Raw genomic sequence first — 19,051 nt, 5'->3', positions numbered from 1 at the left:
CAGACGCTTTTCTTTGCAAGCTCCTTTGACTACGATGACCTGGATGACTGAGAACCTTCACAGACATTTTGGCACTTGTTATTGCGGCAAGGTCACTTAAGGTGTTCAAGCATAAGACAGGCAGTCATGATGGCAGGGAAGCATCAACAGTGCATAAAGAAACTTTAGCAACTGGTTATTAGGCAATCCAAACATTCATCCCCATTCCCGTAAGAAGCTACTCCACAAACAGTGACACAGTTAAATGCTAACAGATACAGCGGTTAGCAAATGACAGCCTCATGTCACACAGAGTCATCATGTGGCACGCTGAGGTTTGGTGAGTATGCTGGAGTGCGGTTTCGCTGTGGACGTGTACTCGAGAGAAGCAACGAGGCTGAGAACACAGGAAAGAAAAGAGTCAATGTGTAAATGTTTGATTATGTGTGTTTGCACGCGCTGCATGTGCTGCATCAAAACTCATTCAAGTGTGACATCATCTTCATGATGAAGTAATCTGACAGGTTATATGTTATTTTTGTATTTTGTTTTCTCACAGTGACTTTAAAATGTCCTTTGGTGTTTGTCTTAGTTCCTGAAAAGTTCCTATTTGCTCTGCAGTGATACTTAAAGCTGCAGTACGCAAAACTGTTTGGAGTGAGTGGGTGTCACAAATAATACCCTTTTATCATATTCTCATTCAAGTTCAGTCTTTGGAAAACTTACTTGGGCCAATCACAAGTCTTTTCAGACCAGGTAGTAGAATAAAGAAATAGACTAAAGATTCACAGATAATAAGGTGTGGTGGCCTACAGGAACATACAGGATTACTGATCAGAGAGCTAGTACACAGACAATAGTTTACATAAGACTGCTGTATTGTTCCACCAACTTTTAAAAAGCTGTGTAATTAAGATGTGACTCACAATGAATTACAGCTATTTAAACACTGCTAAAGCAACAGTTGTTTATTCTGGGAAGTTTCAACCAGAGCCTTCTATCTAAATGTCTCCTCACCTGCAAATCACAAGATCGACACTTAAATGAGAAGAGCCTGTCATTTTTAAATGTTGTACTCGTGTATAAACTCCACAGAGAGACTTTGAGCTGGGTGGGAGCGCCGAGTTGCACATCTTAGCAACAGAGAGAATAATTTTCTGGCAGTGTCTCAGGCCTTTGTTTTCTTGTTGGACCTGAGATAAGAACCATGGTTATGACCTTGAAAAGCCAATACATCGCCTGGAGTGTGAGGCTCCAACTGGTTTGTGTTATTCACACTCAAACAAAGAGGCTCAATCTGCCAAGACCAATAAGCAACACTGAAGTTGATGATTAAAGATGCAGACTTAAATGAGAACCCAAGTAAATGGGAGTGCCCTGTTGAAGTAATTACAGTTTACAATGCATTCAAGTGCATCTAGAATGGCAGAGATGTTCCAGTCAATCTGATTTGTAATCAGATTAGCAGAATAACTGACTGTTTTGTCTTCTGTTTTTTTGCACATGTGCTGTGCTTTCTCTGAAATTTTCTTTCACCATGTGATGCTTGAACATGTTGTACAAGATCATGAGACCACCAGAAGATTCTTTTGCAATTTTCGCAGCAAATACACTGAAACAAACGTGTTTTCTGAGAATATGAGCAGTCGCCCAATTCTTTCCCCCTAGAGAACACTTGAAGTCTAACTGCAGCATGGATATCATAATAACAACAATCACTGAAATCCACTTTCATACATCAGATAACCAGATGAACAGGAAAAACTTAGAAACCACCCAAGGACTTTCATTGTTCCCTCTGCCCTGTACTGTTTCAAGAGCTCAGCAGCTTCACTGACAACAGGAAGTTCTTCAAGGGTACCCATCTGTTATATTTCGCTCAGTTTGTTGTGGAAATGCAGCATCTGTAATTCTAGCCTAGAGAGAAAAAAAGGCTCCCAGACAGCAACTTGAAGCTGATTATTATACACAGCAGTGTCTGAGAAATAACCCATGTGGCTGTAGGTCGCATGTCCTGTCTCTGCTATATGACAGATGTACAGTGAAAGTTCAGAGGGTGCAAATGGTGTTGAGGTTCTGTGATATATACCTGCAATGCACCGAAATTGCATTTGCTCTTAATTCATTTTCAGTAATTCCAGTGTCCTAATACAAGCAGAATAACAATTGTGGGATGACATGACTTGGTTGAGTCATTTAGTCCACTGAGACTAAAGATGTACTCGATCATATTCCAGAAATGATTGTGATAGTGTTGCAGAACGTGAGCAATGACGCATGGTATGACTGATTTTCTCTTTGTGCCCCTTATCTTGTAAAGTCCTGCAAACACCAGCCACAAAGACAGAAAGTGACTAGCTGCAGTTCATATTAGTTTTCCTGCGAGTGGACTATGATTTAACACCAACTCTAACCCATCTTTGACAGTCAGAATATGTCATTTTTATTGGTATTATAATCTTATCCCAGTCAGGAACAAATAATGATCACAAACTTTGCCTTTTTCCAAAAATAGAGTTTAAGGCTGGATTAGGGTTATGGTTGCCTAACTTTAACATATAAAGGCTTAGACATTAGAAGATTAAAGAGTCTTAACTTGGAGATCTGTATTTTTGTGACAACTAAAAGAAGAATTTGATGTGTGAATAACTGGCCTTTACATTCATAAACAAAAACTAAATCCCTACTGTGACTTGTCTGAAAACTTCATCTTGCAGAGGCCATGCAGCAGGTTGAGCAAAAAAGAAGGAACGCAGAGACACTGTGCACTGCTTGGATCATTATTCACCCAACGCTCGGTTGTGAATTCCTGTCCAGGAAGGTGACTGTTTTCCAGCTGGCAAATCTGACAACTGTCCTGCGTTACCTTCTGTCTGGAAGTAACTTTAACAAAATGGCTAATATCACAGCTTTCACATTCAACATGTTCTCTTTAAATGCTTCTACAGAGATATCAAGGAATGTTTTTTCAGCTATTTAATGTCTCTCATCCACACCAAGCCATTTGACAACCAGACCCACCATGCCTACACATGCCATCTGGGCAAATGTTTCTAGAGTCAAATAAACATATCCCATTAACGAGCTGAAGCCCTAAAGGGCTGGCAGGGGACTAATCAGCTTATCCAGGAAGATTATCACCTTACGCAAAGACCCAGCTGCTGCCATCATAACTTGCTTTCTGGTATTTACAACTTTCAGTGTGCAGGTGTTGCATGACATTCATTTTTATACTTGCTGAAAGACATTAGATGAGGGGAGGGCTGTGTAAAGTAATCTAACACTCAAAAACTCCTAATATTTAGTTCTCATCTTCGGCCTTCTCTTCTTTTCTTGGATAAGCCGACATACTAAGAACGATCTGAATAGTCCAGCGTGTGTAATGCTTACATGGTGCTTAAATACCCTCTAAGGAGGCATTCTAGTTACTGTACTACATGAAGTATCTTTCTCTGACACACACAAACATGCTCTTCCTCTATAACTCTTTCTGCGTCACCATTCAGTGCATTCAAACTGCTGTCTTGGGCATGCACCGTACAGCAAGAATGCAACAAGTATGTCATGAACTGCAGGTTTACGAGATACTCCTGCACTTCAGCAACAATAAATCACTTCACACACTTCCGCACCAGAGAATCAGTGTCACATATTTTCTGGTTTTTATATCACTCTGAATTTGAAGGATCAAGTTCTGTTATTAAAACACATTTTTTTTGCTTATGTTTAAAGCCAGTGTCAATTGGACATTGAAGGGGTTTGTAATGACCGGCAAGAAGCAAATAAAGGTCTTTAAGTGGCAGCGTAATGACGAGACTTTCAGCCAAATCACTTTGTATTTAGGCCTCTGATATTACATATTTGGCTAAATATGCTTACATCTCAGCAGCTGCTTCCTTGTCTAAATATCAAGCCAAGTTTTTGGAGTTATTCAAAAATCCCCTATTGCTGTTGCTGCAGCTCTTCCATGTGAGCACAGTTTTTCATTGCCATCTCTTTCTGTAAAATATAACCTGCAATTAATTTTACTGATGCCATCACCACAGAGTTATGAAACTCTTTCACAATGCATGCCATGCTTTTTACACTGGCACCCACATATACACGCACAGATTAATCTGGTGAGAAATTGTGTGATTAATTACCCTGAAACCACAACTTGCTTGCTGAACAAATTATTTAAGAAGTTAGGCATGCATCGGAAAGCCTGAGATGCCATTGAAATGTTCTAAACAACTCAAGGAGGTTGCAACAGGCTTGTTAACTCTCATTCTTCCCAAAACAATTATTGCCTTGGCCACTACACTAGTTGAAAAGAGACAAAGAGACAGTAAACTTGATGATTCCTGAAGATATTATATATTTGATATTAGGGCTGCCACAAACGATTATTTTGATAGTCGACTAGTCACCGATTATTTTTGCGATTAGTCGACTAATCAGAGCATCATCCATTGGACGTAAGACGTACAGCTTATTGCACCAGCAGCATCTGCTCTTATATAACTATCATTAGCTTACAGCTTTAAGTGTTTAAGGTATGTGCTAACTAAAAATAAAGACAAGATGATAGTTTATTAAAGTTTAATGAGATCTGCAGATTGTTTCTGTGAAATTTAATAAACTCCTTGCTATCTAAAATCTAACAGGACATATATATGCTGATATCATGATTGATGTCTATTTTTTGTTTAAGCTGCAGAGTTCAACTACCTTTTAAGGTTGTTTGCAGAGTCAAAAGCGTCAAGTTAGCAAGTAAATCTCTCGAGGTTTTACGACACCCTCTGAGTCAAAGCATGCCACATCATTGTATTACAACTTTTTTTAAAAAAGAATATTTTATTAGGTTTAAAAAGAACGCTTTGGGTCACCTTCTGGAGTTCATCTTCTTCTCTCAAAGTTGTTTATCAGCCGTCATAAATCTAAAAGGTGAACCTCTTGTCTGAGGTGCTGCAGGTCTGTAGTTAAAGGGTAGTTTTAGGCCTGGTGGTACAGCTGAGCACAACACCTGGAATCCCTCAGCAACACCAATGAGCTCTGATGAAAAACAAATGTCAGTGCCTCCCCTCCGTCCCTTCTGTAAGGCCTGCAGCAGGACCGGGCTGTGTTTATCCTGGCCGAGATGAACCTTTGGCTACTGCCAGATCAAACTGCCAGCACACTGACTCCTGACCCATATTGTGAGGGTCAGGAAAGTTCAGGTGGTTTTGTGATTACTATCAACAATACATCTACTGGTTCTGGTACTACCATAAATAATATTAATAGTGATTAATTAAGATTTATTAATATAGTGTAATAATATATATTTTAAAACTAATACAAATGCCATTTCTTTAAAAAAAATATAGGTTAATAAAAGAAAAAAAACTAAAACCAGTTGAGTTGAGTTGTTGCCAGGTTATCCAAATGTAGAATAGTTTATAAGTATTTATAAGTATTAAGTATTTAAGTCACTGAGTTTATATTACTATGAAGGATAGGTTCACTAGCATTAGTTATCCTTAGTTTCATTCAAATTATAAAATACTTTTTCTAAACTATATAAATATATCCCTGTGTTGTGCAGTTCTGTTTATGTTGAGACTGATGATTTTGAACGTCGATAAGTGTTGTTCGGCCAACTGCAATGACTCACTAAACCGTACTGGCAATTTCAGCTGCCAGAAATTAGACGCCCCCATCTGTCTGCTTTGAGAGTAAAGCTCCCGTTTATACACTGGCGTTAGGGATAGCAGACCTCTGAGACCTGTTAAGATGAATTCATTGAGCAACTTCCAACCTGACTCAGTTTATATATATTAATTAAATTATTTTTATATTTATTTTCCTACTTCACTTAAAGCAGCCAAATATCCCCTGTCTGTTCCCACAGCTCAATGAATGGATAAACACGCAGACGCAAGAGACGACAAAGTTACTACCTACCCTGGAGACAGTTAACGGGGTGCTGAAATCCCGTCCTCCAACCAGCCGAAAACCCCACGGTGAGGGTCCCTTCAGTGTCACGGTCTGGGTCATGATTGCCAAAAAGACTGTGAGAGAATATCAGATAAATGACAGGCAGGCTGAGAAGGGGAAGTGTCCGTGGTTCCTCGATATACGGATGAAAACAGGGAACGTGAACTAGCCACAGTCCTATGCCTAGCTGCTAGGCAACGCTGCCCCGGCTCTGAAAACTTTCCTCCTCGCTTGATTCAGGTTTAAATAACAAAGCCGCTTCTGACGTAGGACGACGGGCTGCCGTGCCCGCCTTCGCCCGGTCCATAGCAGAGAGTGGGAGGGGACGATGCTGGGTGTCGTGGCTGCTGCGTGTGGAGACTTCCAGTGGTGATATGCCACATACGAGGCAGTGTTTGTGCAAATGTTAATGGAGTGAATATAGTGTGCATGCCATTATCAGCTAAATGTATTTGACTTGTCATTCATTCACTTCTACTCCATCTACCTCAATGAAATTAACAAAAGGTAAGTCTTTATTCATCTGCCACTTTCTGTTCTCAACTGCTTCTTTAGTAGGGACTCTTTTCCATTTGTATGAGTTACAGTTATACATGCCATTCTTAGTACACTAGTTTAAGGCATAATTTGTTGGACAAAGACACATTTTGTATTGCCTCTGTATCCCACCACAGAGGATTTTAAATCAGTCGATATGTGTGCAGACTTTCAGCTTCAAGTTAGGGGGTTTAACAAACATTTTCCACTAACTGTTTAGGAATTACAGCCATTTTTATACACAGGCTCCAATTGTCAGATTAACTGAACAAACAAATTAACTGAACAAACTAACATCATTTTTAATTTGAGGATTGTTTTTCATTCTTAGTTTCAGTTTCTTCATTTGCAGTCTTTGCGTTGTGACTACCTGAATCCTACAACCTACCGAGGCTTTACTGTTTCTTTTACTTGTTTGTGGGTCTCTCAGCATTCAGTTTTGGATTTAATAACAAAAAGCATGCTCTGCTGAGTTGAGATCAGGTGACTGACTTGACCATTGAAGAATATCCCATTTCTTTCCCTTGAGAAACTTTTGGGTTGTGTTTACGCTTTCCGTCATTATCCTTTAACACTGTGAAGCATCGTCTGATCAGTCGTGCAGCATGTGGCTGAATCTGAGTGGAGAGGAAAGCCATGTGCACTTTACAGTTCATCCTACTAATTTCTCTGCTATCAATAGTGGAATCATAAGTAAACACTAGTGGCCCTGCTCCACTGTCAGCCTTACATGCGCATGCCCGTAACATTGTCTCCACTATGTTTGGCAGACTGTTTCTCTCCTCCAAACTTTTATATCAGTCTGGTACAAGGTCTGGGCTTCATTTACGCAAAGAGAGAGACTGTGCAGACTCTTTCAGATGTTTTCTGGCTTGGTCTAATCTGGTGTTGTTATTCTTGAGTGTAAACAGTGGTTTCTACCTCGTTGTAAACTCTCTGTATTTACATTTACGAGGGCGTCTCATGATTGTTCACCTTGACCACAATTCGCCTACCTCCTCGACTTCACTTGGTTAGATGTTATGAAGTTGTTTTTCTTAACCACTTGAATAGGATTATGCACTTTGGTTGTCTTCTGTGGCCTTTTGGGGCTTTTGGTGTTACTGAGCTGGTCACTGCAATCATTCTTTTTACAAATATACCATATTTCATTTAACCACTCCTAAATATTTTGCTGTTTCTCTGATAGGTTTACTTTGTAATATTTTAATGGCCTCCCTAATTTGCATTGACATCACTTGAAATTAAAAGCTATAAAATGCAAATTCAGCAGTTTCAATAAACTTCAGATATTATGTCTTCTTCATTTGCCATTGAAATAAAAAGGGATTGAGCCTCACCTGGCCGTGCTGTCACGCAGTCAGTCAATTGTCCAATTCATTTTGAGCCCCTGAAAAGGACACTGTGTGTGTAAAAATGGCTGTAATTCCTTAACAATTAAAGGACTTTTTAAAAAATAAAACCCCTCGAATTTAAGCTGAAAGTCTGCTCTTTGATCACATATAGACATCTTTGATTTAAAATCTTCTGTGTTGGTTCACAGAGACACAAACAAACAAAAATGTATCTTTGTCCAACAAATTATAGTTATAACTGTACCAAGCTTTAACGTTAGCATTGCTCTAAGTAATTGCTACTGTAACTGATTTGCTTTTTCATGCATATAATCTTTCCGTTACTTTGAACATAAAAAGATGCTTAAAAATACACAATAACCAAGTCAGTCTAGAAGCTCTGTCTAAAATGTCTAAACCTGTGAGAAGCTATCTATTAGGATACGCTTGAGCTTAACATATCAGAGTGTTACTGTAATTTTCACAGTTATTAAAAACCAAATTTTTAACAGGTAACATGTTAACCAAAATATTGGATAGACTGATGTTTGGATCTGATGCCAAGGAAAAGATTTTTAAGATAATCCATCAAAGAGCTGTTTGATTTGATATGGTTGAGGTAGGCATCTGTTGATATTTATTGGCAAAACAAAACATAGCTTTTGGGGAAGTTCACAAAATATCCTTGCCTTTAGGTGATTGAAGGATAATCTGTGCGTGCACCTAAAACTAAGGCCAGCCAATAACTTGCTTATCTGGGTCCTCCAAAAAATTCTGTATAGCCTGAGTGTCATAGAGTAGCAAAAAAAGATGTTATGCTGTAACTTGAATGCCTCACTAGCGGAAAAGATCTCTCCCATCTGTCAATGGATATACTAGTATCCTGTCTGCCCCACTTTCTGATTCGTTCATGTCCCCAGCCAATTATAAAGTGAGTCACTGAGCTAGACTATGATTTTTCTGCTGCAGAGGGGATGATCTCATAGACATTCCTGGGAATGTGTGTTTTAGACAGCTGTAGACATGTGGAGCTCTGTCTGAAAATCTGAGTCACCTTGAATCAGACACCAGCCTATCCTGGTTACTGTGTAACAAAGTGGCACTGATGTCAGCACAAATGCAGCTCAGCATCAGGTATTTTGTGACTGTTTCTGCAAGCCTGTGTAAACTTTGCACAATGAGCTGCTGTGATGTAACAGAGTTGTGAAAACCTGAATGTATGCAGATCGTAATGATGCAAGGTGTGTGATTGTTTTAACAAGAGAGAACAGGAGAACGCGTGAGAGCGCGTGAGAGGAACGTTAAAGAAACATGAATTCATTGGACTTCCTTGAGAAAAAGAAGGCATTTTGATTGATTGCTATTATGTTTCACAGAACATTTGAATATATTATTCTATTGAGATTTAAAGAATTATTTAAGAAACTTTTGAGCATAACTAACATGCAAATTATTTAAGGCCAAACATCTTAGTCAAAATAATTACTTCATTATTGAGTCCCGTCAGACATTTGTCCCACACACAATTTCCTACAATAATGTCTGACATTCTCAGGAGAGGCACAGATCTAAGGTCACAGTGACCTAGTAACTGTATAACATATGGATTTTGAGTTAAAGCTATAAACACATTTTGTGAACCTTTACTTTTAGTTACAGTTAACTGATAAATAAATAATTTAAACATGTGAAAACTGTCTGGAGTTTGTCAACGTGGAAAAAACAAAAAAACAAAAAATTGTAAATACAGGAAATAGTTTTACTATTTGGTAATTTGGTAAAAATGTATTGTGGCGGAGGTGTGGTCCCGGGCGCGGCTGCAGGGGAGGAGTGGTGCAGTGAGCTCAACGGGGCGGTGCTGGAGACGCAGGTGAGAACAGCTGATGGCATTTGGACTGATGATGGTTTCCTTCCCTTTTATAGTGAGACGGGAGAGGAGCGGAGGGGAGGCTGGAAATCAGCTGAGACCGGAGCTGTCAGACTGTGGTCGGTGCATTTCACAAGTATCATCTTAAATTGCCTGATGAGGCTTTGTTCACATGTTTACTGAGAGTTTGGATGTCTATAAGTCTGCGAGTCAGCTGCTCTTAAGAACTGTGTTTTTAATGGAGTATTTATACTGATTTTCCTAAATCTTGCATCTGGCATATGCCCCAAATACAGTAAAACTTAAAAAGTTTTAAACTCAGACTGAAACAAATTAAAAAGGAAACTAAAAGTAAAAAGTAAAAGTAGAAACAAAAAGTCAGAATGAGTGAAAACAAAACCTAATTACAAAATACTGCTTTTAACAAAATTCTGACCAGTTCATTCCTGAATCCAGGTGGATACTAGAGCCAGACAGTATTTCCTGCAGAGAGATTCAAAAGACAAGAGCAGATATGAGATCATAATAACCTTCTGCTTCTTTATTATAATGATCAGAGAGAATTTTGTCATACTAGCACGTGAATTTTTGAGTTAAGGCCACAGTGTGTTTTGTGAAGTGATAACAACCTTGAATTTTGACCCTTGAACCACCGAGTTTAAATCAGTTCATCCATCATTTTATGGCAAATCTGAATCAAGGTATTCCTAAGATATTGTACTCATTGGTTTCACAAAAAAAATCAAACCATGTATTGGTGATAGCCATTCATGGTTATCACCAATACATGTCCATACATTTGTAAACAGAGTACTGATGTTCTGAAATGTTTGACCAAACAGCATTCACAGACTGCTCTTTACTTGCTATCAAGGGCACATCAAAGGATGACTAACCAAAAACCAAGAAAGGCCGAGACGGCTGTAGATTTATTGAGCAAATCAGCAGGCTGACATCTTCTTCAAAGCCTGTCTGCAGTAAATCTGTGTCAAACTACAAAGACCTGCCATCTCTCTGTTCTTTCCTCCCTGGATGGTCATCATTTTGACGTACCCACTGCAGAGTCAAAGAAGCCTTTTCAAATCACTGCAAATCTATTTACTCTCTTATTTTCTTTACAAAGCTAAGAAGTACCTGAGGGGAAGCAGGTAAGACGAGCAGTGATGCAATCATGAGCTGTTTTCCTCCACCTGGTTTTTTTCTCTGCAGTCTGGGAAAAGTTTGTCATCTGTGCTATTACACAATCACACAGCTCCTTCATTATAAATAGTTAGAGCATAATAATTATGATTATTATCAGAAAATATCTACAGATGTCCAGTAAATATGTTCTTCTGAAGTGATAAATACATCTAGTAAACAAGGGTTTTTTTTGCCCTAGGTGTTGTTATTCTTATCATTGTTGTTTTTTTAACAGAACACATCTTTTCACTGGTTTGAATGTCCAAAGAAAATAACTCTGTGAATTGTATTTAAACTTTAAAACACAACAAAACCAGAGGTTGGATTAATGATATCTGATATTATGTCCTCAACTAGCAGCTATTATAATAACTCAATCTAAGATCTGACTTTAAGTAATGTGAGACAAGTCATGCATAAGACAAATCATCAACCAAATTAGTTGTTTTCTTTAAATCTAGGGACTATTTTATTCCTCTTTGGCTCAATCTTACTATTTTCCTAAATGCAGCATCCACAGCACAGCTGATTTTGGCAATGAAAAGCTTGAGAAACCAAAAGAACATAACCTGCCCAACACCACACAGTAAAAGGACAGTTAATATGTAACTGGTGGACATAGTGGAGCAATTAGCGGCTAAAGAGCCAGATGTTTTCCCCAGGAGCTGATGGACAACAAACAGGGCTAACATGAAAACAAATGTTAGATTTTGTTAGAAACGTGGATCAAAGTGAAAATCAAAGCTAATAATAGGCCTTTCCCCCCCAGATGAGCAAGGGCACATCCTAATAAGTCGAGGCTGACTTTGAATTCAAGCTCAGCTCTCCCAAGGGGAAAGTCCTTGGTTTAAACCATTGCGCCACAAAATCTTACGATCTGTGAGTGGCCAAAATCTTACGTCATGGCCTCGATTTTCTATACCCTGAATAAAGTGCCTAGGGGAGGAGGTGCAGGAGTCTAGTTTCCTGTTAGACCACTTGAATTACATACACTGAAAGGCTGGAGGGTTCTCTTTTTTCCCCAAGATTGCCAAAAAACGTCACCTACACCCGGCCCTTCCCACCATGGAGAAGGTGAATGAGAGCTAGAAAAATAGAAGCAATCACTGTCAGTGAATGACGGTTCGTGTTACCCATATTATCCTTTCCTTTCTACAGGAGGTGGTGTATTCTTTCTCTTTTGGTGGTTTTTCTTGTCTTTGTCTTTGCATTGTTTAGGGAACCCTTAACTATCTGCCCTCTACTTTCACCCCATATTCTTCAGCATTCATTACTTTTATTTGTTCTCTATTTTTTTAGGAGTTACTTAGCACTCATTAAAAAAAACCCTGCATGTATCATTTTAATACCAGAATCTCATGAGGCAAGCTTTTAAAGAAAAACCACAATTTTAAAAATTCCTGCAAGCAAATCTTGCAGCAGATGTAGCTCCTGATTGGTAACAGACTTACCGCATTCACGGGAAAAAGTTTGACCCTGCTTTTCAGATCACACCACATTTGGTAGCTGTATGTCCCTGCATTGAAAATGGTTAGCTTTGTAATGGCAAATGCTGGAAACAATAGTGACACGTACAGTGCTGGAGCGCCTCATGGGGAAGCAAAAAGCTGCAAGGAAATCATGAAGCTTAATTCATGTGGCAACAATATTGCTGAGTCAGAAATGAAAAACAGATGACGCTATAACAAAAGACCACCGCGGCCCCATGGCTGCCTCAAAAGAATGCTGCAGACCTATACACCTAACATTAGCAAGATGATATGAACATACAGAAAATACATTTATGTTTACCTATATCTGAAGATGAACATGCCTATTCCACGTGTACTCCTACATCAGAATCTTAAACCCTATATGTTCAGATTGAGAGGCTAATTATGAGCAGGTGTTTGCGTTTATATAAAATGCTGCTAAAATGTGATATGATGGACATCAGATTGAACTCAAATTCATGCAACTTCATTTTGGAAAAGCATTTCGGTATTGAGGTTTTAATTTGCCGAGCTCGTGAGAAAGTTGTTAAAGGATATGTTACAAAGTAATTCATCATCAAACTGGCTACATTTACTGGACACACACATGCACACTGACCAGATGCTGGCAATGAATAATTGATCTGGTGCATTGCTGTTGTTGGAAATAACAAACAGATGCGAATGGATCTTTGAAAGGATTGTCCAAAATTATGAGTTAAAAGTGAACAAGGATCGTACATCTGCCAATGTGCTGGCACAAAAGCAAAAGAGGCCAAGTTTGACAAACAACCTTTCAGTTAAACAATAAATTATAATTCTGTAATGGTTTATTGTAACATTTATTATGATATTTGTATTGCGGTATAATAGTTTGATTCCTTTATATCTAATCCTGCAGCATTTATTTGTCTTGCTCAGCATTTGACAATCAAATGAGAAGTTCTTGGTAACTGATTCCATGCTTTTTCCTTTACAGGCAGGGTGCAACAGCTGGGTGTAAAGCAGTCAAAGGAATATGGAAGATCAGGACCTGAGCCACTAATTGTGGGTAGTCAGATACTTTAAGCTTATTACAAAACCAAGCATAATTATTAACAGTATGGCAGTGTGTTAATGAGGTGTTCACATGTGGATTAGTTTATGTTATTGTTTAGTTTTAGTTGGATGAAATACATTAACCATGATTTTAGATGATACTAAAGCTGGCTATTAGAAAAGTTTGATGAGATGGGGATGTTTACCTTATGTAGACAGGAGGAAAAATTGTTACCTTTTTTAAGCATTTGCAAACACCAGACCATTTTGCATTTTTCCATACAGTTTTGTTCCCCTTCTTTAATCATATTGTTATTACTTAGCTCGACAGTAAATGAATAACTTTAATCCAAATCATTGTTATATTTGTATTGGAGCTGTCCATGAATCATGTGGCAACTCATTGAACTGTTTTGTTTTTTCAGTGATGATTTGCAAATGTGGACGGCACAGACTTCCTTTTTCTCGCATACAGAGTATCTGATGAACATACACATGTATATGCTTACAGTCAACTATCCACTGAAATGAGTTTCAGATAACTTACCTACAAAGTCACAAAGAAAAAAACACAAATTGACACCAAGACGACTCTTTGTACCTAAATGAGCCAATCTAAACTACTCATCAGACAGTGCTATAAATTCCTGTGTACAGTTAGCACAGCAGGTATAGTTGAGCCCGACAGCAAATTATTTCACAAAAATCAAAAATTGGGTTGTATGCCTCTCCCTTCTTTTTCAAAACATAAATAGTGTCTCTGTGGCCAAAAAGCTCTGCCTTTTTCAGTATGCATTTTTTCTCCAAATGTCCTTTGCAAACTTCAGTCTGGCTTATAGGTGTATCTTCATTGGTGGAGTTCTGCTTTATCTGCAACCTCGCATTCCTGTGCAGGTTTAGGGTTATTTGTCAGGTAATTTATGACTTGGCTAAGTCATTTACTGGTTTCTTGCCACTTGTTCTTGGGCCTTTACATCTGCACATTTCTCACTAGTTTTCTATCAGCATCTTTGAAATCTTGCTCTTCCTACCTCTGACAAGCTTGTCTTGTAACATGTGGCTGTCTTTGAATTTCTTGATGATACTTCTAATTCAAGTCCTTGACACTTGGAAACACTGAAAGCTTTGTCCATTTTGACTTGATTTTACAAGATTGGGGCATCACAATGTTGCAGCACATCATTGCATAGAAATGATTTGTGCTGTGGCTCAATTTAAAAAAAAAAAAAAAGTCATCTTCTCCCTTGTGCTGTTAAAAAAATTTACATTTCAGCTAGCACTACTTAATTTAATTTTAATTTTCAGGAGTATGCGTGCTGTCTGTAAATGTCAATCTACACATATTTGTGTGTAGTTTGGCTGTTTATTAGACTTAAACCAGAGTTCTGTTTATACAACCAGCCCCAGTTTATGAGTAAAGTTTATCTGAGTAGTCTTGAAAAGACATTGAGGAAAACAAACTACCTACAGAGATAAACAGTTTGCATCTCAATGTCAGATTTTATCTACTACACAAATAATTGAATGCAGTTGTGGTTCCATGTGGAAGATGGCTTTCTCCGGAACAAAGTAAAATTCACTTAAAACCAGGAACTAGACCCCTGCTGGTGGAGATAAAGATAAATTAAATGAAGGGAAACTCTGCTCCAGGCCTCTAGTTAGCCTTTTAAATCATCTGATCCTGGTTCTGCTCTAAATGAATCATTAGCAAATGCCCCACATGCAGATATTAGACCCGATCAACACTCTAACAATGCATTCTTTGTCCTGTGCTGGACGTTTCTGATCCGGGAAAGACAAACACATGTTTTCCATCTGTGCACGTGCCAGCTGTTGACAACTGAGTTCAGCACATTCACGGCTTTGTTTGTACTTCCAGTAGGACAATACTGCAGAGTGAGCTATTGATCCCAGCTGGCAAACCTGCCTTTTTAACTGTCCGTCTGTTTATGTACATATTTAGCGTGACTTCTAATGTTGTATATGAGCATGTATACCAACTGCATACTAAGATGAATATATGACACACATATAATGCATAACATAACACTACATACAACATTTTGACTCATTAAATAATCAACATAAATTAATGCAATCAAATAATGATACAGTTGTCTGATGCAAAGTGTGTGTACATCTGTGGATCTTTATTATTACTTTATGATAACTTCATAATTCAAAATAAAGATATACCTTTGTATTATTAAGCATTAAACAGTGCAATAGTAAAGATTAAATAATAAAGAAAGTTACTGATTTATCTTAAATATGCTTCATTCTACTGCTGTTTGTTCCCTGGTAATAAATTTTACAACCAAAGATTTTACAAACAAAGATTTTACAACCTCAAAGCTCCAATCACTCTTTAATCACTTGGTTAGCTGTGGAAGTGAATTGGAAATTTTGGTGTGGGGGTGGGAATGATACCAAACTCACTCTTTAACTGTGCACAAGAGATATTGGTTTGACTGTTTGTATTCCTAAGACAGTGTTTTGTAATAATTCTGAAAATGTTCTTTAGATTAGATGAAACTTTATTAATCCCTCGGGTGGGTTCCTCCGGGAAATTCAGTTTCCAGTAGCACAGCACCGGCAGAAGTTGCATGTTACAGATACAATAAGGGGAATGAGAGTAAGGATATAAGCATAAATATACCATATATACACATATACACATATATAAATACAGAATATATAATAGGGATAAATAGGATTGCACATTTGAGTGAGTACGCATTATAAAGTAGGATGAAAAGGAAAAACATAAATCAAAGATAAGCTCTCTGAAGACACTCCTATAGAGAGAGAGAGAGCTTAGTCTGTGTCACCTGTGTTGCAGCTGAATACAGCTTAGCTTTTATGAAGTCACTTGTCAAAGATTTCTCACGAGGGCTGCTATAGTTCCATTTAGAAACTGGACAGTTAATTGTCTTGGAAATGTGGTATATGAATGATCAACACTGTAATATGAGTCTGGAACCTCGACACCTAAAACATTCATCCTTCTTTTAAAGGTTAAACCAAACGTCCTCTGTAATTCTCATTTGATGAGTTTTATGTAGGAGTTGATATTTTTGATGTTAATGATCTAGCAGCCCACTCAGCAAGCAGAGCGCTTCTAAACACCAGGGTCTGATTTCATCACAACACTAGTGCAACTCAACAGTGCGTGACCACCCACCCAAACAAATCTACACACACACACGCCTCCACTTTTCTCGGCAAGCCTGGTCATGAATATCAGATAAGCAATTATATGGTAGACTTTACAACAAGACCTGGATGCCGGAGCAACTTTCACATGGATAGATCTGCGCACACACACACACACACACACACACACACACACACACACACACACACACACACACACACACACACACACACACAATTTGTCTTTCCCACGAGGCACTGACACCAACAGTCAGTTATTTATAGCAGTTCCTTTTCTAGACTGTGTTATGATGATTTGGTCCTGCTGGGTATAAAACTATATATATATTTTGCACCAGAAAGGTGATTCTGTAAGAGCTATTAGCTATTATATTTTAGGATAGTGTGCAGTGTGTCCTTAAAAACTTTGAGGAAACTGGGCAAATGGAGGATAGCAGAAGAAATGACAGACCTAAAAAGAAAACTGCAGCAGATCAACAGCATCTAAAAATCATGTCCACAAGAAATCGGGGGCAAAAATCCAGCAAAGATGTGACACAGAACATGAAAGATGCTGGGCCTGGTGTTGGCCTTCAGGTCATCCATCTACTTTTCGCTGAAACGTGATCATAAATGGAGTCAGTGGAAGGGCAGCTGTCAAGAGGCTGTAAAGGGAAACGTGGAAAAAACATTGAGGTCTGCCAAATACACAGAAATTGGACTAGAATTCAGTAGCAATGGGTCTTATGGGGTGATGATTTTGGTTGAAATGATCGTCAGTATATACAGAGGACGTCAGGAGAGAGGGTCAAGATTGAGCAAAACACTATGGAGGCTCGGCCATGGTTTGAGTTTGCTTTCAGCCAAACATCTTATCACCTGTTGTCAGAGTAGATAGAACTGTAAATGCAGAAAAGTATAGTTAGAATTTTCTTCTTGAAAGCATCTGATTAGCAATGAAAGTGATTCCAAACACATGCCAGTACAGTCAAAGCATATCTGGAAAGAAAAACACACATAGGAACACCATCAGTCATGGACTGGTCTCCCAACTCAACATTAATTGTCACGGACCCGGCTCTGGGGACTCGGGGTCCGTGGGCAGTGGGGACTATGACTGTTGTTGTTTATTATTATTATTATTATTATTATTATTATTATTATGTGGTGTGTTGTCTGCACTGCCCCTGTGCACATCTGTATGTAGGCAGGTGTGTGTGTGTTTGTGTGTTGCCTTTCTTCTGTGGCCAAGTTACAGGCACCTTCAGCCCTGGGGGCGTGGCCTGACTTGAGGGCTGGCCACACCCGAAGTCCTGGCCGCACACCTGCTCCTCATCTGGGCTCGTCGGGGGAGCTATTTAGATGAGCGATGGAGCTTCCACCGACGCTGGATTATTGCGTTTGACTACATGTCAGTCTTCTAGCACAGTCAAGTGTGAGTGTATGCCTGCTGGGACAAGTGTGTAATGGCTGCCTCTATTGTTTTCCCCTCAGGAGGAGTGTGGGACGAGAAGGAGCAGTGAGCACGGGGAGTGCAGGGACACTGGGGCAGAGAGCACTACACGGGGACTTTTGGGAAGAAGACACTACCCGGGAGTCTGGGAAACTGGGGATTTATTGTTGTTTACTTCACCACCTTGTAAATAAACACTGTTGCACTGAAAAGTCCGGCATTTGGGTCCTATTTCCCCATCTCCCCACGTTCTGCCAGCCAGACCGTGACATTAATAGAATAGAATAATCCTTTAATTGTCCCACAAGGGGAAATTTGGTTGTAACAGCAGCCAAAAAGACAAATATACAAACAAACAGTACACAGGACACGGAACAGAAACATACACAATTTTTCTTACATATTTACATTAAGGACAATGGTTACCATAAACAGACTACTGTACAGTTATTAAATTAAATTAAAATAATTACAGGTAAGAGGCAAACCAGGTTGTAGTAATGAAGCAGTGTGGGATGATCTTGACAGAAAGCAGAACAAAAGGTTGGCAATATCCAAAGAAGAGATTTGAAACTCCTTCAAGGAGCCCGGAGAAGTATTCCCAAAGACTATTCAAAGAAATTACGATTTGTTTAGGAGAGTTCAGACTGTGTTGGTGGCCATGCAAAATATTCTTTTTTAAGCTCTGTTTTTGCCTTATTTACTCTTAGTTTGTGTTTGTACCTATTTCCCAGTTTCCTAGAAAAATATAAAGAAGAGAGAGTGGCTCAATGCTTTTGCACAGTAGTGTAAATTCAAACAGAATCCTCCACAGACTCTTAACAATCTACAGAAAGTGTGTAATGAGTAAAAATTAAGTTGTTACAAAGGCAAAAAAAGAGAGAAAAAATCTGTTTTGATTTAAACAACTGGCCATACATATATATTTGAATAAAACATACATGATATAATGTATTTAATTTGTTGTGCAGAATGAAAGTGTTCCTTTTTTGCACTTTTGTGACTGAACTCTAGCTAAACCTTTTCTGGTCATGTTGTGGAAAATGAGCATGCCCTAAAAGACTGCTTAATG

General features: G+C 38.7%; 1 protein-coding gene and 1 long non-coding RNA gene across 3 annotated transcripts in view; one reads left to right on the top strand and one right to left on the bottom strand.

Moving 5' to 3' along the window:
• Nucleotides 1-6,009, bottom strand: part of pdlim4 (PDZ and LIM domain 4) — a 44,433-nt gene extending 38,424 nt beyond the window's left edge. Inside the window, exon 1 of the mRNA XM_084940698.1 lies at nucleotides 5,908-6,009. Within this exon, the coding sequence (XP_084796824.1) occupies nucleotides 5,908-6,000 (93 nt within the window). The 5' untranslated portion in view covers nucleotides 6,001-6,009. The remainder of the gene's footprint in view (nucleotides 1-5,907) is intronic.
• A 275-nt stretch (nucleotides 6,010-6,284) lies between these two features.
• LOC146379434 (uncharacterized) lies at nucleotides 6,285-18,638 on the top strand. Of its 2 annotated transcripts, XR_014801433.1 has the most exons (4): nucleotides 6,285-6,447; nucleotides 9,735-9,797; nucleotides 13,312-17,937; nucleotides 18,021-18,215. It is a non-coding gene; the product is annotated as an uncharacterized LOC146379434 (long non-coding RNA). The 2 variants fall into 2 exon arrangements; XR_014801432.1 differs by having other exon boundaries at nucleotides 9,735-17,937; nucleotides 18,021-18,638.
• Nucleotides 18,639-19,051: the final 413 nt, after the last annotated feature.

The sequence above is a fragment of the Perissodus microlepis genome, chromosome 10 (genome assembly GCF_051167445.1).
Source record: "Perissodus microlepis isolate ML-2025 ecotype Zambia chromosome 10, ASM5116744v1, whole genome shotgun sequence".
Taxonomy (NCBI): domain Eukaryota; kingdom Metazoa; phylum Chordata; class Actinopteri; order Cichliformes; family Cichlidae; genus Perissodus; species Perissodus microlepis.
Note: the sequence above shows the minus strand (reverse complement) of the source record. Positions and strands in the feature narration are given on the sequence as shown.